Genomic DNA, 24,163 nt, shown 5'->3' with positions numbered 1-24,163 from the left:
ACTATACCAGTATGAGGGCATTTAAAACATTCAAGCAAAGTGGGATTGAAAGACAAGTTCATGCAACCAGTCTGTAGTACAGCATGTAAAGCCACTGCCTGCAATGCTGGCATCCCATATCAGAGTGATGGGCTCAGATCCCATTTTGTCTGCTTCCAATCCACTCCCTACTAATGCACCTTGGAAGGCAGAGGGGAAATGGCCTAACTAGAGCCCCAACAGCCCCTGTGGGAGACCAGGATTTAGTCCCTGGCTCTTGGGCTTTATCTAGAACCAGCCTCAGTTCCTGTGCCCATTTAAGGCATGAATCAGGGAATGGTAGATCTCTCTCTTTCTGTCACACTACCTTTCAAATAAATCTTTTTTTAAAAAAGTTTGCTTTGGGGCCTGGTGCCGTGGCCTAGCGGCTAAAGTCCTTGCCTTGAACACCCCGGGATCTCATATGGGTGCTGGTTCTGATCCCAGCAGCTCCACTTCCCATCCAGCTCCCTGCTTGTATGGCCTGGGAAAGCAGTTGAGGATGGCCCAATGCCCTGGGACCCTGCACCCGCGTGGGAGACCCGGAAGAGCTTCCAGGATCCGGCTTCGGATTGGCGCAGCACTGGCTGCTATAATCACTTGGGGAATGAATCATCGGACGGAAGATCTTCCTCTCTGTCTCTCCTCCTCTCTGTATATCTGACTTTGTAATAAAAAATAAATAAACCTAAAAAAAAAAACTGAGAACAGCACATTTTCCATGACGTTTCTGAAGATGCATATGCATAATTTTAACATTTTAAAAATAAGTAGCTAACATTATTTGAGAGGCAGAGACAAAAAGTTCAATGATCAGATATCTGCAACAGCCAGAACTAGGCCAAACCAAACCCATACATTTGGATCTCCTGTCTGGGTAGCAGAGATGCAACTCCCTGAACCATGACCTGATGCCTTCCAGGGAGCGCAGCAGTGGGCATGTGGAATCACAGGAAGATGCCAAAGATTCAGCCCAGGCACTCCCACACGGGATGCAGGCACTCCTCGCCAGCAGCCTAACCATCAGGTTAAGTGCCAATCTCGGATTTCAAAAAAATTTAGCATCAAAATAAATTTACCTCTTAATTCTATTTCCCATGATTTTTGTTTTAATTGCAAAGGCATATTTATAGAGAGATGCAGAAACAGAGAGAGAAAGATCTTCCATTCACTGGTTCACTCCCCAAATGGCCACAATGACCAAAGTTAAGCCAATCTGAAGTCAGGAGCCAGAGCTTCTTCCAGGTCCCCACACAAGAGCAGGGCTCCAAAGCTAATGAGTTATCTTTTGCCATTATCCTAGGCCACAAGCACTGAGTTGGACTGGAAATAGAGCAGCCAGGACATAAACTGGTGCCCATACAGAAAGCCAGTGCTTGAAGGTGGAGGATTAGTCAATTGAGCCATTGTGCTGGTCCCTCCATGAACTTTTTGAAAGATGCCAGCATATTAGCTTTTTAGGTTCTAACTCAGTTTATCTTCTTTAAAAAGAAGAGTCTATGTGGCTGGCATTGTGGCACAGCTGTCTAAGCTGTCATTTACAATGCCAGTATCCCATATGAGTGCTAGATTAAGTGTGAGCTCTCTGCTAACACACCTGGAAAAGCAGTGGAAGATGGCCCAAGTGCTTGGGTCCTTGTCACTTACATGGGAGACCTGAATGAAGCTCCAAGCTCCTGATTTCAGTTTGGCTCAACTCTGGTCATTATAGCTAGGAAACATCACTCTTTCTTCCTCCCTCATCTGTAATTCTACCTTTCAAAGAATTAAATAAACCTTTAAGAAAAAAAATGCAGTGTTTATGAGCCTTATATGATTCTGTAAACCATCCCCCAGCCCTTCAGCCCCTCCCTACAGACCCAGTTGCCTTCATGACAAGGGAAAGGTAAATCTCAGCACTGGAGTGGCTGTCCCTGCAGACTAGTTCCACTCTGGTTCTCTCCTGTCCCATGGCTGCTCTGTGTCCAACGACCCTGCTCTGTGCTTGTGGCTGCTCTCCATAACGGCCCTTCTTCCATCAGACTTCCACAAGACTGGGCCACACAGCCAGAGGCCTGTGGTGGCACTAATTGCCTGTTCCCCACACACCTCTACCAACTTCCTACAAGCCCTGCACCTGCCTGAGGATGGACACTGCCTGTCCCCATACTTTACAGACCCTACAGCCCACCTTCCTAGCAGTAGGCATTTGTCTCTTCTATTTGTTAAGACACCACTTGGGAGATCCTCATTCCATACTGGAGTGCCTGGAATGAAGTTCCAGTTGGGCTCCCAAGTCCAGCTTCCTGCTAATGCACCTCCTAGAACGCAGCTGTGATGACTCAGGTTCCTGGGTGTGTGAAACCTACATGGGAGGCCCGGCGTGAGTCTCCGGTATGGATCCCTGGCTCCCGGCTCCAGATCAGTCCATTCCTGGCTGTTGCAGGTATTTAGGAAGTGAGACGGTGGATGGGAGATGGGTCTCTCTCTGGCTACTTTTGTCTCCCTCTCAAGTAAAGTAAATAAGAAGTCTTAAGTTTCTCCTCCATTGTAGACATCAGGCCCTTCCCTTCTCATGCCCAGGCCCTGGTTTGGGACTGGCTGAACTGTTGACTCTGAAGCAGGAATGGGCCGCAGAGAACTGGACAACACAGATGACAGACACGCACAGAAGCCCCTCACCTTGGACTTGGAGTTGGAAGGCCAGCATACACAAGATGCTATACCAAGTACCCTGACAGGGACTCCCTCCACACAGGGGGGCTGCATCTCACCTTCACAACTGTAGCTGGGGAGATCCCAAAAGGAGCCCAGGGGTCCACAGCTTCCAACTTCATATTTACAGAGAACGTGTGAATGCCAATAATCTGTTTGTCCTAAAATGCAAACAGCAAAAGAAAGGCGTATTTTGTATTAAATTTATAGTCACTCATACCCTAAGTGCACTAAACACTGGGTCCAGACAGCTGCTGGTAAATGCCATAACTTCTCTTCCCTGGAAAGGGAAAACAAAACATCAAATGTAGTCCTACTATTTATTCTGCATTCAGAACATGAGACATTTGGAGGAAAAAGAAATTTATTTTGTATTAGGATCCCAAAATCAGAAAAAAGGCTCAGAGGCCAGCCCCATGGCATAGTTAGCTAAGCTTCTATCTTTGGCAGTGGTATCCCATACGGGCACAGTTCAAGTCCCAGCTGCTCCACTTCCAATCTACCTTCCTACTTGTGGCCTGAGGGCTTGGGCCCCTGCATCTACATGGCGATGTGGAAAAACCTACTGCCTCTGGCTTCAGCTCAGCTCAGCTCTGGCCATTGCAGCTCTTTGGGGAATGAACCAGTGGATGGAAGACCTTTTCTCTCTCTCCTTCTTTCTGTAAATCTGCCTTTCAAATAAAAATAGATAAATCTAAAAAAAAAAAAAAGAAAAAGAAAAAGAGAAGCACAGCCCAGACCCCTCCCCTCCACTCCAGGGCTTTGCCTTCATTTTGCCTCCCTGTATGTCCACTCCACCAGGAGAGACTGACTGACCAATCCCATGCTTCCATTCTTTACCTTAAACAAGTAAGACGGCAATGGCTCTTCTTCCTCCTCTTTCACTTTGGCCAAAATATCATGCCATTCATCTTCATTTTTCAAATGTCTGATGGCTTCAGTAGGACAAGAGGGCAAACTTTAGATGATGAGAAAACCTAAGCTTCTGCATTAACATAGTCACCACATTCACACAGTCCCACCACAAGCAGGAAATGGCTCATGCCTACATGTGTCACATTTGCACTCAGATTTTGTGTCTTATCCTCAGTACTGGATAGTCAACTTTGTGAAATTCCTGACAATAGGATCATAAGTATAGTTCCTATGACACCATAATATCCCTATGTGGGTACAAATCATCCTGAATGCAAATTGTGTTTAACAGTAACACCAGGTTTAATACTACTGGGATTTTTTTCAAATCAACAAGTGGCTGTGAATCCAATCTGCTGCAAACATCCATTTGGAAGCCACCTACAGAACTTTTTTCTTTGTTATGGGAAGAGGTCAGTAGAGGCTGGGGCCCAAGATTTTGAAGTATATCAGTAAGTGTGGCAAATTACAGAAGCAGAGCTTGGCGCAATGGCTCAGTGGCTAAATCTTCTCCTTGCAAATACCAGGATCCCATGTGGGCAACAGTTAGTGTCCAGCTGCTCCACTTCCCTTCCAGCTCCCTGCTTGTGGCCTGGGAAAGTGGCTAAGGATGTCCCAAAGCCTCACACCCAAGTGGGAGACCTAGAAGAAGAAACTCCTGGCTTCGGTTTGGCTCAGCTCTGGCCATCGTGGCCAGGTGGGGATTGAATCAGAAGATGGAAGATCTTTCTCCATCTTTCCTTCTCTGTAAAATTTGCCCTTCCAAGAAAAACAAATAAATCTTTTTTAAAAAAATGGCAAAAGCGGGCCCGGCGCAATAGCATAATGGTTAAGGTCCTCGCCTTGAACACGCCAGGATCCCATATGCATTCTGGTTCTAATCCTGGTAGCTCCACTTCCCATCCAGCTCCCTGCTTGTGGCCTGGGAAAGCAGTCAAGGACGGCCCAATGCATTGGGACCCTGCACCCATGTGGGAGACCCGGAAAGAAGTTCCTGGCTCCTGGCTTTGGATTGGCGCAGCACCAGCCTTTGTGGCCACTTGGGGAATGAATCATTGGATGGAAAATCTTCCTGTCTCTCCTCCTCTCTGTACATCTGCCTCTCCAATAAAATAAATAAATCTTAAAAAAAATGACAAAAGCAATAAAATGAAAGGAAAAATACAAACTTAACAACTGCATATATACTATTTGTAATATATTACATGAGCTAGAAAAAGCTTTCAGAATATTGAGAATAATGCATTTCTCAGCTTTACAGATGCTAATAACAAAATAACACTGATGTAATAACTGAAGAAAAATGTTACTCATCACCTAACGGTGGCTGAAGCTCATATCCCTGCTGCGCAGCCCAGCCAACGTGATGAAGAAACGGATCCAGGTAATACAGCCAAAGCTCCAGACTGTCAGAGCTCTGTAGGCCCTCGTAGCACAGCCTCAGCCGCCCACCAATGTTCTCGACAACGGTCACAATCCAGGCACTGAGGGTGTCGCGGGAAGCTTGGCACTCCAGCCTGGACCCGGGGGCGATGAGGTCTAACGGGTTTCTTCCGTTACGGAGCTGGAGGTGGAAACAGAACAAGGGTTAAATGAGAGAAGTCAACATGACAGTTTTTTTCAAAATCCTAGATGTTCTCAAACATGATTTACTATCATTGGATCATCTCTCAGGACTCCACCCGACATGCTTTTTCTTAGTAACAACTGTTCTGTAACACGCACAGGTCCAGACATGCAAGACCCCATATGAACAAGCAGAGGCCCCAGGCCCCGCTCAAGGCTACTGTGGCAGAGCAAAAGTCAGTGCAGAGTACTCATTCATTCGTTCATGATCTCGTTCATTCACACTAAGCTGAGTGCCTGTCATGTTCTAGTCCTCAACCGGGCATTCTGAAACCATCGGGATATTAAAGATAAAGAACAGTTTAAAATAGTCACCTATCAAGACTTAAAAGGAATGTGAATCGATTAGATAACTAAATAGAAGAGCAAAAACCACAAAGCTCTTATGAGAAAACAGGAGCTCAACCATTGCCGCTGGTTAGGCAAAGTCTTCTTTTTTAAAAAAATTTTATAATGATTACATGGTTGATCAGGGTGGGAAGGATCGAGGTTTAGGGAAAATTGGGGGAACTCATTGTCTACAATTCTGTCATTTTTTCTTGTTTCTAGGGGAAGGACAGAGGCAAAGAAGTAAGCCACACTCAACTTTCCAGACATCTCAGTACCAAGGGATGAGGAATTGCTAACTCATATCAACCCAGAGTCTCAACATGTACATATTTTGAGGGTTTCTAGGCAAAGCCTTCTTTCATGTAACACTAAAAACAGTTTATCTGGACTCTCTCAAAATAAGGAAAAAACTTTATGCTACAAATGATAAGAAGACAACCCACAGAATAAAGAGAAAATACTTACAACTCCTACATCTGATCTGTAGAAAGCTCAGTAAGATGGGCAAAAGCAGGATGAACACTGTGGTACCACATGATGCTGGCGTCCCATATCAGAGTATGAGTGCCACTTTGTGAGAGCAGCTACTCTGTTTCTGGTCCAGCTCCATATGCATACACCTGGTAAAGCAGTGGAGGATGGTCCCAGTACTTGGGTCCCTGCCACCCACATAGAAGACCTGGATGGAACTCCTGGCTCCATCGCTTCACGGCCTTTTGGCTAAGATCAAGTGTGGAACTCCTGGCTCCAGCCTGGCTCGCCCTGGCCTTTGCAGCCATCTGGAGAATAAACCAGCGGATGGAAGATCAGTCAATCTCTCTCTCCATCTCTTGTCATTCTGTCTTTCAAGTAAATGAATAAACTTACAAAAAGGAGGAGGCAAAAGTATTTCTTTCAAAAATATACACAAATGGCCGGAAAGCACATAAAAAGATGCTCAACACTATGAGCGATTAGAAAGGTTCAAATCAGAATGAGCATCACCTCATACCCACTAGGGCAGCAATGACCACAAAGAGAGCAGGTGCTGACAAGGACACAGAGAAATGGAACACTCACATGCCATGCCTCACACACACCATGAGCCTACTACTGGTGTGGGAGAAAGTCGCAGCAAATGTCAAAACCATCACATTCGTTCCACAAAACCCAGATGTGCAGGTTCGCTCAGGAGCAAGAGTGGCACAGTCCACAGCACTGCTGTGAGTAGGGCAGGGGCCGCATCTTCACAGCGCAAGGTTTCCAGTCAGCTACGGGGAGTCACAAACGCCCACCCAGATGCAGCAGCTCCAGAGGAACAGCCCCTAGACGTTCACTTTCCCAACCTGCGTGGGAACCTGGAAAGCAGGATTCTGAAGGGCTCTCAACCAGTTCAGACAAGAGTCAGGTCCTGAGCAAGCCATCAGTCTGGACGCTCTCGGGGGTAAACCTAAACCTCCCAGTGCCTGTAACTCTGGTAATAACATTCATTTGCTTCCCAACTAGTAAGTCAGCAATCAACTTCAGATTGCCTTGGAGGAGCAGCAGGGCTTCCTCGGAGAGGAGATACTCACGCCCTCTAGCAGTGGAACAGGGGGGCTGCACGCGTCAGTCAGGGTCTGCCGCAGAAACTCGGCCCAGTCCGACACTTTGTCCCTAATACCTACATGGGGGAGAGAATAAAGGATGGTTAAGCCAATGCCAGCCACAGGACACAGAGAACGAGCCAGTAGCCATGCTGTGGAGGAGCGTGTGCCATGAGAGAGACGAAGAGCTTTTCGGCTTTTCTGTGAGTTTGAAAAGACAAAACAAAATAAAAACACCCTTCTCAGGACAGAGCTGTTTTCCAGTTTGTGCACTAACAGATGCACCCCAAATTAAAACATACTTGGAAAAGAGAAAAACTAGTATAACGGATCCAGTTTCAACCACTGCCTCCCTCCCGGTGCACCTGGTTCCACTAGACGAGGGGGTAACAGACTACACTTCAAGTGGGCTTGCCTCGGCAGCTCAGGCCAAGTGGCTCAGGCTCTGCTGGGATACCTGCACCTGCTATCAAAGCTCCTGCCAGTGAGAACCCTGGGAGGCAGTCGGTGAAGGCTCAGATAACTGCATTCCTATCACCCACATGTGAGACCCAGATTAAGCTCCTGGCTTCTGGTTTCAATCGGCCTTGATCTGGCTGGCTTGCAGATATTTGGGAGTGAACCAGCAAATGAGAGATGGATTTTTATGCTTCTCGGCATTTCAAATATATAAAATAACATACTTTAAAGGTTATTAGAAAAATAAATTACAAGGGATGGGGGGGAATCCCAGTGCCTATAAAACTGTGTCACATAATGCAATCTAATCTAATCTAATATAAATAAATAAATAAATAAATAAATAAATAAATAAATAAATAAATAAATAACAGACATTCGAACTGTCCAGCTCTATGTAGAGTGGGTCTCTCTAGGTTGGCCCTTCGTCTTTGGGACGTGACATTAGGAAGGAGTCAGGGAGAAGGGCATTTTTTCGCTCTGTGGTATGAGATGGTTCAGCCGCATCGTGGACACTTCCTGCCCCAGTTCAGGAATTTTATCTTCCAAGGGGGTCCACTGTGTTTCAGTAAGAAGGTATTTACACATCAGAACTGGGATGCTCAGGTCACTGCTGCTGCACCTGTGTCTTGACACCTTTTTCCCTGTCTAGAACAATACATTTTTTTCTGCTGCTTCTCCTTTTTCAGAAGATAAATCACATCAGGAATCTTCCAATACAGACTTGGAAAGGCAGCATTTTTACGTAGTTCTTCTACTTTGTTTCCATCACGCTGAAAATTCTAGTTTCCAAATACACATCTAATTATTAATTTGTTTCAGCTCACAATATGCAGATGACTATTTCAATGACACCAACAGTATCACCAACAATATGGTTTCTGAGAATAGCTTAGGTTGTCTTCTGTTCTGCTTTGCAGATGATATTCTCAGGGTCCATCCCCATGGGGGCTGTGCGCTCTAGTTACAGCACCGTGTATGCGCATCTATATAGACTTCTTGGACTGTGCCTTGTTTTAGGAATTGTTCCCATAAAATCAGAAAGAAATTCACACAGCTTCAGATGCCAATCTAAAGAACATGGCACAGTCACAAAGTCTGTTCCTGTTCCTTCATTCCTCCTTTCCCCTGAAGACAACCTTCTCAACAATTTGTTCTTTCATTTTTATAAACCTGTGTCCATATCTGCCACATGTGCTCCCCTGTCCCCCTTCCTGGGCACAGCATTCTTTTCCTCACACGAACAACTCCCACTGTGGACGGACAAAGAAGGTCCTTGGTTGAAAAGTGGTCACCTGCAATGCTTTCCAATCTGAACTCCACCTGGGTTGGACACAAAGCCCGAGACTTCGGTTTCTCCCGTTTGTATTTGGCTATGCGTCTCTGCCCATCCTTCCATACCTAAGCTCCTGTAATCTACATTTTTTTTTTTTTTTGTTACTGACCTGGCCTAGCCCCAGCTGTTGTAGGCAGTTGGGGAGTGAATCATGAGATACATGATCTTCTCTGTCCCTCTTCGTCACTTTGCCTTTCAAATAATTAAATATATTTAATGTCAACACCAAAAAAGACAAAGAGGCTGGATGCTTGGCACAGAAGGAATGCAGCCGGAGATGCTGCATTTGCCTTCACAGCACCCGGGTTCATGACAGCTCCAGCCTGCTCCAGATTGCAGGGTTTTGCTAACGTGCATTCTGGGAGGCAGCAGCTGACGACAAGTACGTGCGTCCACTGGCGGGGAGACTGACACTGAGTGTCTTGCTCCTGGCTTTGGCTTGGTCTGGCCCTGACTGCTGTTGGTCACTTGGGGAATGAATCAACAAACCAGAGAGAGATAGACAGATAGATACATACACACGTATGTACTCTGTGGGGGAGGGGTGTGCGCCTCCTTGTCATAAACACATTTTTTAGTTTAAAAAAAAAAGATTTTAAATACTGAAGAGACATGACAGCTAAATGTGATTCTGGATTGGACCCCAGACTAGGAAAAGAAAGTGAGCATAAGGAACAGCACTGCGGGGACTGGCCTGGACCTTCCAAACTCAGACACAGAAGACCAAGAAAGCCAGGGGAACTGTCCCAAACGAGACTTGCGTGACGACTGATGCCAGCACATGACCTGGGATGCAGCCTTAGATTAAATAACAGCATCATGCCAAAGCTGAGTTCCTGATTTTAATATCTTACAATGTTCATGAATGTCTTTTTCTAAAGAGATACCCAACACTATTTGTAAGTAAAAGGGTATCAGGGCTAAAACTGACTTTCATATGGTTCATTTGTGGCAGCAATCCAAAACTGATGAACTATCAAAACTGTTTGAGCAGGACCCTTGAAGTGCGCCTCCCGTTGGGGATCTGGGATGGGTGGGAGGTTGGGTGAGGCTTTTCCCTTTGTTACTCCCCTAACCCCAGATACAGGGAAAAATAATATTAGTGTGGAAACAATGGTATTACCCACTTTCACCCTGTAGCCCTTGACCCTTTGTACCCTAATCAACTAAGTAAGATTATTTAAAAATTAAAAAAAAAAAAAAAAAAAGGTATTCAGGGGGCTGGCATTGTGGCATGGCGAATTAAGCTACCAGTTGCAAATCTGATATTGAAGTGTAAGTTCGAGTCTTGCTTGTTCCACTCCTGATGATGCAACTCCCTGCTAAAGCACCTGGGAGAGGAGCAGATGGCAGCCCAAGGGCCCCAAGCACCTGAGAGACCTGGATGGAGCTCCTGACTTTAGCCTGCCCCAACCCCAGCCATTTGGGGAATGAACCAGGAGACTAAAGATTTCTCTAGGCCCTCTAGATAAAGGATTAAAAAAAAAAAAGGTCTGTAGGAAACAATGGCAATAAAATTTTGAAATAACAAAACAAAAGAAAAAAGGTACACATGGAAACAGATAATGCAAGTGTTGCAAGATGCTGATGTTTGGGGAAAGAAACTTGGCAAGGAGCATCCAAAAATTTCCTATACTAGTCTTGCAACTTTTCTGTGAAAATGGAATGGTACCAAAACATGAAGTTAAAAGAAAAACATAAAAAGCTTGTTGTTTCCAACATCTGCAGCCCCTCTTTCACCCCCGCCTTCACTGTCTCTACTGTTTCTTGGGATTCTCTTGCAAGCAGAGCTCCCTCCTGCAGTGACTAGCTCATTGTTAGGGCTCCAGCCCCGAGACTGTGGGTCACAGAGAGCACAGCAACCACAGAAAGGACCCACAGCCTACCAGCCTGGCCCAAAGCACATAAAACCACAAGCCTGCAAGTCCCAAACTCAGAGAGCCTCCCAGGTTAAAAGCTGAGTACCTGACATTCCCTGGAGCATCACAACAATGCAGCAGATGATAGCCTCACAAGGGAGCCCCATGTGTACGCCTCCTTACTGACAACTTCATGCAAGCATTGATCAGAGGAAGCCACAGACCTGAGAGACGGTGGGCAAGGCCACCCTGCACCTTCGTCACAGTACCTCCTTACCTTCTGGTGCTTCAAGAGGCTTCTTGTTCTGCTCGCACCAGCCGATGGGGTAGAGGCCGGCCTTCCTGATGTCACACCAGAAGTCGGCCCGCCGGTCCTCGCCATAGCCATCGTAACGCAGCAGGAGCAGCTGCTCACAGGTGGTGATGACCGTGGCCACCCAGTAGGCTTCAGGGTCCGTGCGCACAGCCACCTCCAGCTTCATGCCTGGAGCGAACCCGTTCTGCAGGCGCGTGTCCACCTGCGAAGGCCAGGATAAGCATCTGACAGGAGCACCTCACTGCTCCATATGTTTGGACACTTAGAATCCTGAAGCACTAAATGGAACAAAGCCCCAGTGAGGCAAAGCCCTGGGACACTGTAACTCTAACCCCCGGGGAGTACATGGAACAGAGCAACAGCAGAACTGTTCACTATGCCCATGCTGGAAGAGCGGCAGCTCACCAAGGCAGTCTTACATGGCCATAAAAAATGCTTCCTGTGGAGCTTCCAGCTAACTAGTTCACCAAGCCAACAGCCTAAGCATGCTGTTTCCGCAAGCAACTTCTGGATCAGCCAACAGACAACCCTCGAAGCCCCAAAAGGAAAAGGGCAGGTGGCAACTGCAGGGATGCTCAAGGTGGAGCCACGCTGCCCTGGTTCCCACCCACAGACCCAAGTGACAGTCAATGCTGTGCTAAATTTCTTTCTCAATATGTGCCAACTCGGGTGGCCATTCACAAGGCCACAGAGGCACTGGCTGGCGATCCTGGAACTATTTCCCACGCACACAACAAAGGACATGGGTATTTTATCAGTAACAAGGTACCAGGTTAGTCATAAATGGATGCTGCAAACCCAAGGGCAAGCACAAAATAAATTTCAAAAATGGACGTGATGCGACGGCAGTACTCCAGCAGCATCCTTCCCAGCAGCCTCTGCTGCGTGAAATGAGTGGAAAAGGGGAGGTTATCCTGTGAACCCACTCATGTGAAAGGTGCAGAAAACAGAATGGGGTGGGGCTGGGAACTGTCATTCAGCAGGACAGAAAAACATGGTCCTATTGAAGTGGATGAAAAAAATCCTGCTGACCCCTGCACACCATCATGCACATACTAGACACTCAGAAATGACTAACACAGTAAATGGATGTTTTTAACAAAATACGTATAATTTTAACTTAGTCATTGCTAGGGGGGTTTCAATATGCAGACTTCATTAAATGTAGTGTATTTACAAAAAAAATTTTGTTTACCAATTCACATGCTGCATAAAGCTCTTAGAACCATATACTCTCTGATCCTCATCCCATGTTTATGCTATTACAGTTTCAACCATACAGTATACAGCCATTATTTTTGCTTCTAAAAATATTTTATGAATGTTTAAATTAATATACATTAAATTTTGTATCTATTTATATTTGTGCCATTTCCCATCATTTTTTTCTTTGTGTGGATCCACATTCCTTTAATTTTTATTGCAGACCTCCTGGTAATAATTTTTTCTTTTAAAAAATCTTTAAGTTAATTCAACGGGCAGAGAGACAGCTCCCATCTATTGATCTACTCCCTTGACCCTTGACCCACAGTGGATCCTGGGTAAAGCCAAAGTCAGGAGCTGCAAACTCAACCAGGTGCCCCACATGAACAGTCAAACCCAGTCACCTGAGTCATGGCCACTGCCTGCTAGGGCCTGCCAAGGCAGGAAGCCAACATGAAGAGCTGGAGCTGGGCACCGAATCGAGGGACACCAGCTTCTTAACTACTAGCTCAAATGGCTATTCTAGAATTCCCCCAATTTTTAATCTTTCTTTCTCTTTTGCTTTTGGGTAAAACTGCTGCTGAGAATAAAATCCTGGGTTGATAGCTTTTCTCTTTCAACACTTTAAAGATTTTACTCCACTGTATTTTGGTCATTTGGTATTTATTTTTTTTTAAGAATCGTTTATTTTTATGGGTAATGCATATCAGATTTACAGAGAGAGAAAGATCTTCCATCTGCTGGTTCACTCTCCAAATGGCTTCCACTGCTTTTCTAGACCATAAGCAGGGAGTTGGATGGGAAGTAGAGCAGCTGGGACATGAACTGGTGCACACATGGACCCTGGTGCTTACAAGGTAAGGATTTGGCCATTGAGCCATCGCACCTGTCCCTAGCGTTTATTCTGAAATGCATTCCCTGAGTTTCTTGGATCTATAGCATCTCCTGCCTCTGGAAAGCTTTCTGCTGTTCCCTCTCCAAAGGTCTCTTCCTTACTCTCCTTTCTTCTGTTGCAGTTCCAATCACATTGCACACTTTTTTTCCTATTATCTCAACATCTGCTGTGTGACCTGCTCTTGTTTTCTCTCCATTTTCTCTCCATGTCTCGATCTAAGCAATTTCTCTAAATCACCCGACCCTTTCCTCACCTATGCCAAGCCTGCAGGTGGCATGACGAAGCCAACTCTTCCAAGTTTCAACTCTGGGGTCATGGGACTCTGACTCTAGGGACCACTGTGACTCTTGACCAGGTTCCCTCTGTCTTCTTAATGTGCCCCACCAGCTAATGGGTAAGCATTAGTGTCTCCATCAGTCCTAAACCAAAGAAACAAGCTCTAATAGATACTGCTGGGGACTAACCTGTGTCACTCCACAATTCACATGCACCAACTCTAAGCTCACATGACTGCACCTGCACACAGGTCCCCTGTAGTCCCCTCAGGCCACTCTCACAAATCACCTGAGAGTGGGTAATTCATAAGCAACAGAAATCCATTGCTTATCAGCTGGAATCTGGGGGATCCAACCCCAAGGCACTAACAGATCCTGTGCCAGGGGAGGGCCCATGCCCCACTTAAAGACAGGGAAGGAGCTCCCTCAGGCATCTTGTGAAAGGGCACCCCACTGACCCTCATACCTCCCTACCCTTTCCTCACACTGGCAATTTGGTTTTAAAAAATCACAACAATGTACAGGCAATTGGGCTAACCGAGGGTCACAGGGCAGAGCCCAGAGCCAATGTAACTGATGTCCTAACAGGGATACCAACAGGTATATTCTTCTCTCCATCTCCCCCACCCCGGGCTCTCTCTATGCGAGGTCACAGCCAGGCAGCAGCCATCAATGAGTCAAGAAGGGAGCCTTCACCATGAGCAGTCCTCCCAGCCTAGTCTCAGCTTTAACTACTAAAATTTGGGGCATTTTCTTACATTCTAAAGTTATTATTTATAACAAACAGTTGCCCATTAGAAAAGCATTAAACTGGACTGTCAGAGCCCCAAATCAGGCTGCACAAGCCACTGACATGCAATTCTAACATAGCCTTGTTCCTGCTCAACAGGAAGGAAAGAACACAACTGAAATGACTTTCAAGAAGCAAACCAATGAGTAGAAAATACAATAAAGCACATATGAACAATTTATGTGGTTTTTGGCAAAAATAAAGGAATGTTTGGAAATGGAAAAAAAAAAACAAAATCAAAGGAGCCAAATACACACTAAACACAACTCTCAGAATACATGACTTTCTGTGGAGGTGGAGGACAAGAGGAAGGAAAGGGAAATAGCATGTACATTTTTTTTAAGTGGTCCAGCTTAAAGAATGGAATTCTTTTATGTTGAGTACAGTGATGCCAAGGAAAGGGGTATAGCCAGCAGGCAGAGAATTATACTCACATGTTTAAAAGACCCGTAGGGAACAGCTATGGAGCCTGTCTCTTCCAGGTAATCTTCCCAGCTTAACTCTACTTCTTCCATACCAGAGCCACAATCTGCAAAGCAGACAGAACAGGTGAATTTCAATGCAAGGAAACACAAACTATGACAATACACAATTGGCACGCGTCCCTTACAGAATCTGCTTTAACATGAAGGTGCTGTGGGAATGGTAGAGTCCCCTGGTGCAGTGATGATGAAGTAATCTAAACTGGACAGCAGGTACACATACCTTCTCTTGGTGGGCAGACACCAGAGCTGGAGGTTTCTGAAACCCATGAGCATATAAACTATTGCAATGCTTTTGAACTGCAATCTGGTTTCTAATTCTAAACATTTGAGACACTTACTAGACACTTGAAAAAAATTTCAACCCAATTCATTCTTAGTACTCTCCAACTGAGAAAGTTGTTGCTAGCCAATACAAAAATACCAAGTTATCCTTGCTTCTCTCACCTTATGTCCAATCTAGGGAAAAAAAATCTGTAGGTACTGTCTTAAAATATATACCAAGGAACAGGTGCTGTGATATAGTAAGTAAAATCTCCGCACCAGCACCCCATATGGTACTGCTTCGAGTCCCAGCAGCTGCACTTTAGATTCAGTTCCTTGCTAAGTGCCTGGGAAAGCAGAAGTTGTGGGCCCCAGTCCTTGGGCTGGGAGATGGGGAAGTAGTGCCTGGCTCCCTGCTTCAGACTGGCCCAGCTTTAGGCATTGTGGCCACTTAGGGAATGAACCAGGATGGAAGGTACCTCTCTGTAATTCTTTCAGACCTTTAAACAAGCAAGTAAATCCTTAAAACACATATACACACACATGTATGCGTGTGTATGTATGTATACACACACACCCCAAATCTAATCACCTTCCACTCTATCTCTGACTACTTCAAGGCCTAATCACAGTATCAATCAACTTTCAATTATATTTCATTAAAACTCCAAGCCTAGGACACTCCAACGGCTTTACCCCTCTCTGCTCCCACCTACTTCCCCTTCTCCTTCACCCCCTTCCTGCGGCTCTTTCCCCCAGACCTGTGTACTCCTGTTCCCTCAGCTCAAAGCCACCCGCAGTGTGGATTGCAGCTTCACTTTGTTCAACTCGGGAACCAAACACCACAACTTTCAAAAAGCCCTCTAGCAGTGCCATCGCATGAGGGCTCTGCTCCCAATTTTTAAGATATATTTTGAGGGCCCAGCAGCGTGGCCTAGTGGCTAAAGTCCTCGCCTTGAAAGCCCCGGGATCCCATATGGGCACCGGTTCTAATCCCGGCAGCTCCACTTCCCATCCAGCTCCCTGCTTGTGGCCTGGGAAAGCAGTTGAGGACGGCCCAATGCATTGGGACCCTGCACCCGCGTGGGAGACCCGGAAGAGGTTCCAGGTTCCTGGCTTCGGATCAGCACAGCACCAGCCCCTTGTGGCTTACTTGGGGAGTCAATCATCGGAAGGAAGATCTTCCTCTCTGTCTCTCCTCCTCTGTGTATATCTGGCTGTAATAAAATGAATAAATCTTTAAAAAAAAAAAAAGATATATTTTGAAAGAGAGAGAAAGAGGAGGAGGAAGAGAGGGAGAAGGTAAGGGAAGTAATTTCCCATTTGCTGGCTCACTCTCCAAAGGACCACAACATACCCGGCTAGGCCAGGCTGAAGCCAGGAGCTTCTTCCAGGACTCCTACACAGATGAAAGGGCCCCAAGTATTTGGGACATTTTCTGTTGCTTTCCCAGGCATAACAGCGTGGAACTGGATATGAAGTGGAGCAGCCAGGACTCAGACAGGTGTCAATATGGGATGACCAGCACTATAGGCAGCAGCTTCATACATGACACCCCGGTGCCACCCGTGTCCAACGACATCACAGTGCTGCCCCTCTGCGTCCAATGACATCACAGTGCCACCCCTCTGCGTCCAACAACACCCCACTGCCACCATTCTGCGTCCATATTCAGAGAGTTCCCATTAGTCTTGTCATTTTCCCTACTAGACTAGAAGCTACACATACTTTGGAATTTTGTTCTGACCACTCCTGTATCTATCACTAGATTCTAAAATACTCAATAAATAGCAGCCACTCAACAAAGACCTGTTGAGTGAACAAAGATTCAAATACCATATAATCTCCTATGCTCCCACTTCCCGTAAGCTTCTTAAGAGCAGGGGCAGTGGCTGTGGTCATTCAGTGATATTCGACTGCCCAGAACATGTGTTACGCTCAGATGCTAGGGGAACCCTTACCCCACAGGAAAATAAGTTAGCAATCAGAAGGATGCTCACCACACACTACTCTGACAGGGACAGACTGGAAGCCATCAGTAGAATGAATTACCAGTTCCTCAATGAAACACTACTATGTAGCAACTGAAATGCCCAAGCCAATACAGACTTCTGATAAATCTCTAAAGCACACATCAAGGAGAAAAGCTAAGGGTAGAAGAGCACAGCTAGAAATAATTTAGCCTTCAAAACAAAACTTGCAGAATTATGTTTATGAAGATATGCCTATTCGGAGGAGTAGAAAAAGAAGAATGGGAAAAACATAGATCAACTTCATTGGTACCTTTGCAGATGGAGAAAAACAAACATAACCAGAGGGGAAGTAATGAGGTGTCAACTGTACCACTACTTTTTCTAAAAAGGAAATACACAAAACAGACTTTGTGGAGCAGTGAGTTAAGCTGCCTCCTGGAACACTGCAGTCCGGAGTACTGGTTCAAGTCCCAGCTATTCTGCTTCTGGTCCAACTCCCTGGTAATGAGTCTAGGAAGCAGCAGAAGATGGCCCAAATGCCTGAATTCCTGCAACCCCTAAGGGAGAACCCGATGGAGTTCCTGACTCCAGCCCGGGTCAGCCAAACTGTGGCCATTTTTGGGAAATGAAGCAACAGATGAAAGATTTTTCTCTGCCCACTCTTCAGAAAGCAACTCAAGTGAGCCTAAGTTAGCATGCACCCCAGTAATTCCATTCCTGAGCCCAGGAGAATTAAGAGCAGTGATGCAAACCCCAGTTTACATATTGTCACAGTAGCAATGTTCACAGCATCCAACAAAGGCAGCAGACCCCCAGGTGTCCATACAGAGGTGAATGGAAAAACAAAACACAGTGTATCCATACAGTGGACATTCTGGCCCAGGCTGTGACAGAGACAACCCCTGGCGACACTGGAAGTGAAACAAAGCCAGTCCCAAGGCAGATGCTGAAAATTCCACTTAGATGAGGTGACCAGGCAGCCCAAGTCAGAGAAAAAAAGATAGAGTGGTGGTTACCAAGGGTTCAGGAGGGAAATGGAAAGTATTTCTTGATGGGAACAGTTTCAGATTTGCCAGATGAACAAAGTTCTGATGACCGGGGCTGGCACAGCAACATAGCGGGCTAGCGCTCCACCTACTAGTACCAGCATCCCATTGTGGGTGCTAGTTTGTGTTCTGGCTGCTCCACTTCTGATTCAGTTCTCTGATTATGAACTGGAAAAGCAGCAAAGAATGGTTCAAGTCCTTGAAACCCTGTACCCATGTGTGAGACTCATAAGCAGCTCCTGGCTCCTAGCTGTGGATTGACTCAGCTCAGCTCTAGCCATTCGGGCCACCTGGGAAATGAACCAGTGTATGGAAGGCTTCTCTGTCTCTCCTTCTCTCTCTGTAACTCTGCCTTTCAAAAAAAAAAAAAAAGTCTAGTGATAGTTGCACACAATGCGAATTAGTTCAATGCCACTAAACTGCCCATTAAAACCAGCGGATGGGAGCAGTACAATAAGTCCAGCTGCCATTTATGAAGCCCAAACCCCAGATATCAGGAATGCTGGGAAGAAACTAGACTGATGATCTAAAGGAGAAATGAGCAAAGTACACATATAAAAAAAGTTTATCACAAATAAATGTAAATAGTTCTTAAGCATATGAAGAGATGTGCCACTTTTCTCACTTTCAGGGACGGTGAGCTGTGATGAGGACGTTCACATGCCGGTTGCTTGGCTGGAGACCAAGCTCCGGCTCCTGGTCAGTACAGATTCTGCGGGGAAGGCAGGTGATGGGTCAGGGAGTTGGTTTCCTGCAACCAACATGGCACACCGTGACTGAGTTTCCAGCTTCTGGCTTCAACCCTCCAGCCCCAGAGCCTGCAAACATTTGGGAACTGGACTAGCAGATGAGGGAAAGCTCTCAAATAAGCAAACATAAAAACTGTACTGAAATATCACATTGGGAAAAATTCCAAAGCTTGACAATAAATTTTACAGTGAAATTGTAGTTAAGCAGGTAAACCATGACACAATCCCTACAGAAGAAAATCTGACAACGTGCTGCAAAATTACATATCTATTCATCTTTTTACCCAACAATCCTACTTCTAGGAATCTTTCCCAAACATATGCTGGCAAAAATGCAAAGAGACATATGTGCGAAGCTGTTCATTGCAGCACTACTTGTAACACCAAGACTGGAAATAACCTAAGTGTCTATCAAGGATGAACTGACTAGATAAATATAGTGCATATATCCAGGACTGAATAGCCCTAAAAAGCAGCAAGAGCTTTTCTGTACCTTGACGTGGAGTGCTCTCCAAACTAAGCAAAGCTGCAATGCAAAGCAGACAGGAGTTTGAGCATGTGTGTTAGTGGAAGTGTGTGTTAGTGCGAGTGTGTGTGTGTGTTTGGGGGTGTGGGTGTGAATGTGTGTGTAGGGGTTATGTATCTATTTTTGTGTAAGATCGAAGAGATAGGGCTACATGTGTAGACACATTTTATTTTTTTTAATGAACAGAAGAATTTGTTAAAAAGTAAAAAAATCATCATGTATACAAGAGAAGGAGAAAAAAGCACAAATAGTATCAAGGTGACAATGGGCCTCTTGTTATATAATTTTAACTTCGGAAGTATGCAGATATCTCAAACAATTCAAAAACATAGTTAAATAAAAGAAAAGAATTCCAAAAGTCACACATGAATAAAAACAAATGAACCTAACTACTGGTGGCAAAACCACACAGAAAATACAATTTAAGACAAAATACAATTTCATCGAGGATATTACATCTACAAAGCCCCAGTGGAATACATTTAAAGGCAAAAACCCTGAAGAAATTTTGGATTGCATGCTATCTTATTGCTAGTGGGCTAGTATTTTTATTTCAGAACAACTGTAGGTTATTACAACATAAAAGCAAACAGGTACTGATACTAACATCAGTACAAGGCACTTCTGGACCGCACTGCAGCAGAGCTGGTTAAGCTCCCATTGCACAAGAACACGCCCATCAGAGCAATGGTCTGGGCCCTGGTTGCTACCCTTCTGAGCCAGCTAGGTTCGGGGGCGGGGGGGGGGGGGCGGGGGGGCGGAGAAGGCAATGCCCAGACTATAAAATCATTCCATGTGACTTTCCATACAACCACAGGTGGAACTTAAAACTCAATAAACCTACCGCAGTCTAATTTTTAAGATGATAATTCTGCACGGCTCACAAAAGATGTCATAAATATCTAAGTGGCCCTTGGCAGAACAAAGGTTCCCCTTGTTGGACCCCTGCCTTGGGAAGACACGGGAGACCAGAAAGGAGTCCCGTGACTTCAGCCTGACCTTACCCTGGCCACCATGACCACCTGGGATGTGACCCAGTGATAAATCCCTCACCCTCTCTGTCCCTATCATTCCACCTTCCAAATAAGTAAAAAGACATCTCCAAATAAAAAAAATAACTGCCCTATAATTTTCAATTGAAGTTGTGAACACAGTGGGAACCATCATTTTCTTTACTCTTCAAAACCTGTATTTCTAGCTGTGTTTCCGGGAGATGAAAACCAGTGTCAAGAAGCACCCCAGCAGTCAGCCAGCAACCTCTGTAAAGCACACTTAATTTATAGAAAATGTTTATTTGTTTTATTTTTTTTTTCAGAGAATTGCAGATTGCAAGTTTAGTCGGAGATACCTGGAGACTTCGGTGTGTCAGACACCAAGAACAAAATACATCAAAGGGAGGTAGCAGCCCAGTCAGAGAACACAGGTCACCTGAAAGGCGCTCACTGCTCCAGAACAGCCCTCCCAGCCCAGAACATAATGAAGAGTGATGGCAATCCAGGTTCATCGTGGGGGGGGGGGGGTCATAAGAAAGAAAGACACCCTTGAGTTTATAATAAAACTTAAAAAAAAATCAGTGGTGGGCACTGTGGTGTGACACGTTAAGCTGCCACCAAGTTGCCTACATCTAACACCGAATCCCAGCTCCACTTCTGACCCAGTTTCCTGCTGATACACACTCTGGAAGGTAGTGGATGATGGTCCAAGTACTTCAGCCCTGCCACCTATGCAGAAACAACAGAGAGGTGTTTCTGGTTCCCAGCTTGAACCTGGCCCAGCCAGGCAGAAGCAAGCATTTGGGAAGGGAATCAGAGGATGGAAGATAAATGTGTGTATGTTTCTTGCTCCACCATTCAAAAGAAAAACTTTCTGAAATGACAGAGTGAATATTTCCATGAACCTTTCTACGAAAGCACCAAGATGACTCTGCACAAAGGAAACCAACCATGCCAAAGTTCTGAAATTAACCATGGGCAAGCACTGTGTCAGTGAAGCTGTGTCCCACAGTGTCAGATCCCACAGCAGGTTTGCATCCCGGACTCTTCCAATCCAGTTCTCTACTAATTTTGCAGAAATCACCTGGGAAAGCAGTGAAGATGGCCCACTCAAGCAACCTCCTTGGAGTACTCTCCCTCACGCTGGGAGCTCTGAAGTGTCATCAAATGATGGCCCCCATCCCCAGGTGCTAACGTAGTTTGACAGCAAGGAGCAATCCCCTCCACTTCCCTGCTCAGCAGACCAGGGAATAAAAAGAAAACAACTGAAACAATTGTTCCAACCACCTTCCGCCACATCTCTACCCTCCTCAACCTGATCAAAGGCCCACATGGCCATGCATCCCTCTCAACTACACAAACAATATTAAAAAAAATTTTTTTGAAGCAGTTCTCTTCCCTGTCTGTCCTCTCTCTACCTTAAAAAAAATGCTGGGGTCCGTGCAGTGGATGTGGGGGACAGGAAGGTGTGAAGAGTATTGTTCCATTGCAGGCAGGACCACAGAAATTTCCCGCTGTATGGCAGGGCCTAGCAGATGTCTCTACAACCACCTGAATGCAGCTCCACCTTCCTTTGCATGGACACCGGACCACCCAGCAGAAGAATTCTAATCCATTCAGGCATTGTTTGCTGCTGTGGAGTTGGCCTTTTACCTATTGTGAGCTTGGGCCTTCTATTATTTGTACTATCTTAACTGTCCCCACTGACCTTATGCTAATCAAGGGACCTGTATTTAGGACTTCATTCTTTCCTAGATCTTTAGGTTCTCCTTTTCTTTGTGATACAATATTGAGTTGTAGAATAAGAATTGTAGCAGGAACTTCTAGAGTTTTTAGGTGAATTATGAATTATCCTTGGAAACACCCACTTGACCATGATGTAAAAAGTCTGAGTCAGAGTTTGAATGTTTCTGTATAAATAAAGCAGACAGCTTTCCCGCATTGTCCATTATGATCATGAAATCGTAGTGGTCCATTTCTTTCCTCCTTACACCTCATCCACGCACCCTTTTCGAGTTCTGAACTCAGCTGGAGCTGGACTCCAGCAAAAAAAAATTTAGAATTAAGGAGACAATAACCAAACTGAAAAACAAAACTATAAGTTCCAAATGTAGCATAAGTTCCAAATGTAGCTTATTTTTGATAATAGAATGAAAATACAAAAATAAACTACACTTTCCTTCTCTTTTGCGTTCTAAATTATGTGTGGCAGTTTAAAGAAAAATATTAACAGTGTCTAATAGGTACACAGAGAGTAATAAAGTTAGGTTTCCACCCCTCACTCAAAGTATAAAATGAAGGCCAGCATTGTGACTCAAAAGGCTGATCCTCTACCTTGCAGCATCGGCATCCCATACAGGCACAGTTCTAGTCCTGGTTGCTCCACTTCTGATCCAGTTCCTTGCTTAAGGCTTGGGAAAGTACCAGAGAATGGCTCTAGTCCTGGGTCTCCTGGCTTCAGACTGGCTCAGTTCCACCTGCTGACGCCATTTGAGAAGTGAACCAGATCTCTGTGTCTTTCCTTCTCTTTGTAAATCTGCCTTTCAAATAGAAAAACAGATGAATCTTAAAATAATAATAAAGTATAAAATAATCTGGTGGCCCAGCGCAATGGCTCAATGGCTAAATCCTTACCTTGCAAGCACTGGGATTTCGTATGGACACCAGTTCATGTCCCAGCTACTCCACTTTCCATCTAGCTCCCTGCTTATGGTTTGGGAAAGCATAGAGGATGGCCCAGAGCCTTGGAACCCTACTCTCATGTGTGAGACATGGAAGAAGCTCCTGGCTCCTGGCTTTGGATCAACTCAGCTCCGCTCTGGCTGTTGAGGCCATTTGGGGAGAGAATCAGTGAATGGCAGATCCTTCTTTCTGCCTCTCTTCTCTCCATAAACCTGATCTGTCTTTCCAATAAAAATAAATCAATTTGTTAAAAAATTATATGGTTTTTAAATATATATACAAATAAAATATATAAGAGAAACACATATTATGTAATAATATCTAAATATATGTAAGAACTGTAATACCTGAGCAATCACAGAACCTAGGAAAAGGAACACTTTCAGAAGCAGGTAAAGTAGGGCCTGTGTTGTGGCACAGCACATTAAGCCATCATCTGCAATGCCATAAGGGCACTGGTTCAAGTCCCAGTTGCTCCTTTTACGATCCAGCTCCGTGCTAAGACACGTGGGAAAGTAACAGAAGATGGCTCTGATGTTTGAGCCCCTTTATGCATGTGGGAGACCAGCATGAAGCTTCTGGTTCCTGACTTCAGCCTGGAGCAGCCCTGGTTGTTACAGTCATTTGGGGGAGTAACTCTGCCTTTCAAACAAATAAGATAAATCTCAGAAGAAAAAAGACATAATAAAAAGGAATTCTAGGGCTCGGCAGCGTGGCGTGGTGGCTAAGGTCCTCGCCTTGATCCCATATGGCCGCTGGTTCTAATCCCGGCAGCTCCACTTCCTCTCTGTCTCTCCTCCTCTCAGTATATCTGACTTTGTAATAAAAATAAAATAAATCTTTAAAAAAAAAGGAATTCTAAAGAAGTCATCAAATAAATCACATGCAAGAACAGAAAAAAGGGAAAAAAATGAAAGAGCAGACTTAAGCACAACCATCAATATTTAGGTGTATTTAAAATTACTGCTACCCTATTATAAGAAATGTACAATATGATCATGCAGTCTAAAAAAAATTAGTCATACCAAAATTAATCAAAAGAAAATAGAGATAGGTGAACTCATAGATACAGTACCGGAATGACTGCCAGAGGCTCAGCAGAACAACAAACAGCTGCTAATGGTTTTATTTGGGGGCAAAATGAAAATGTTATGAAATTAGATAGCAA

At 45.0% G+C, this 24,163-nt stretch overlaps 1 protein-coding gene across 2 annotated transcripts in view; it reads right to left on the bottom strand.

The window, feature by feature from the left end:
• Positions 1 to 24,163, bottom strand: part of SFMBT1 (Scm like with four mbt domains 1) — an 86,056-nt gene that overhangs the window by 24,109 nt on the left and 37,784 nt on the right. For both annotated transcript variants that reach the window (XM_058678533.1, XM_058678534.1), the window contains exons 3-8: positions 14,716 to 14,810; positions 11,080 to 11,320; positions 7,137 to 7,225; positions 4,945 to 5,191; positions 3,553 to 3,647; positions 2,772 to 2,873 (exon numbers count right to left, since the gene is read on the bottom strand). In XM_058678533.1, coding sequence (XP_058534516.1) covers positions 2,772 to 2,873; positions 3,553 to 3,647; positions 4,945 to 5,191; positions 7,137 to 7,225; positions 11,080 to 11,320; positions 14,716 to 14,810 — 869 coding nt within the window. The remainder of the gene's footprint in view (positions 1 to 2,771; positions 2,874 to 3,552; positions 3,648 to 4,944; positions 5,192 to 7,136; positions 7,226 to 11,079; positions 11,321 to 14,715; positions 14,811 to 24,163) is intronic.

Source organism: Ochotona princeps, chromosome 21 (genome assembly GCF_030435755.1).
Source record: "Ochotona princeps isolate mOchPri1 chromosome 21, mOchPri1.hap1, whole genome shotgun sequence".
NCBI lineage: Eukaryota > Metazoa > Chordata > Mammalia > Lagomorpha > Ochotonidae > Ochotona > Ochotona princeps.
The sequence above is the reverse complement of the archived record's forward strand: the minus strand, read 5'-3'. Positions and strand labels throughout refer to the sequence as shown.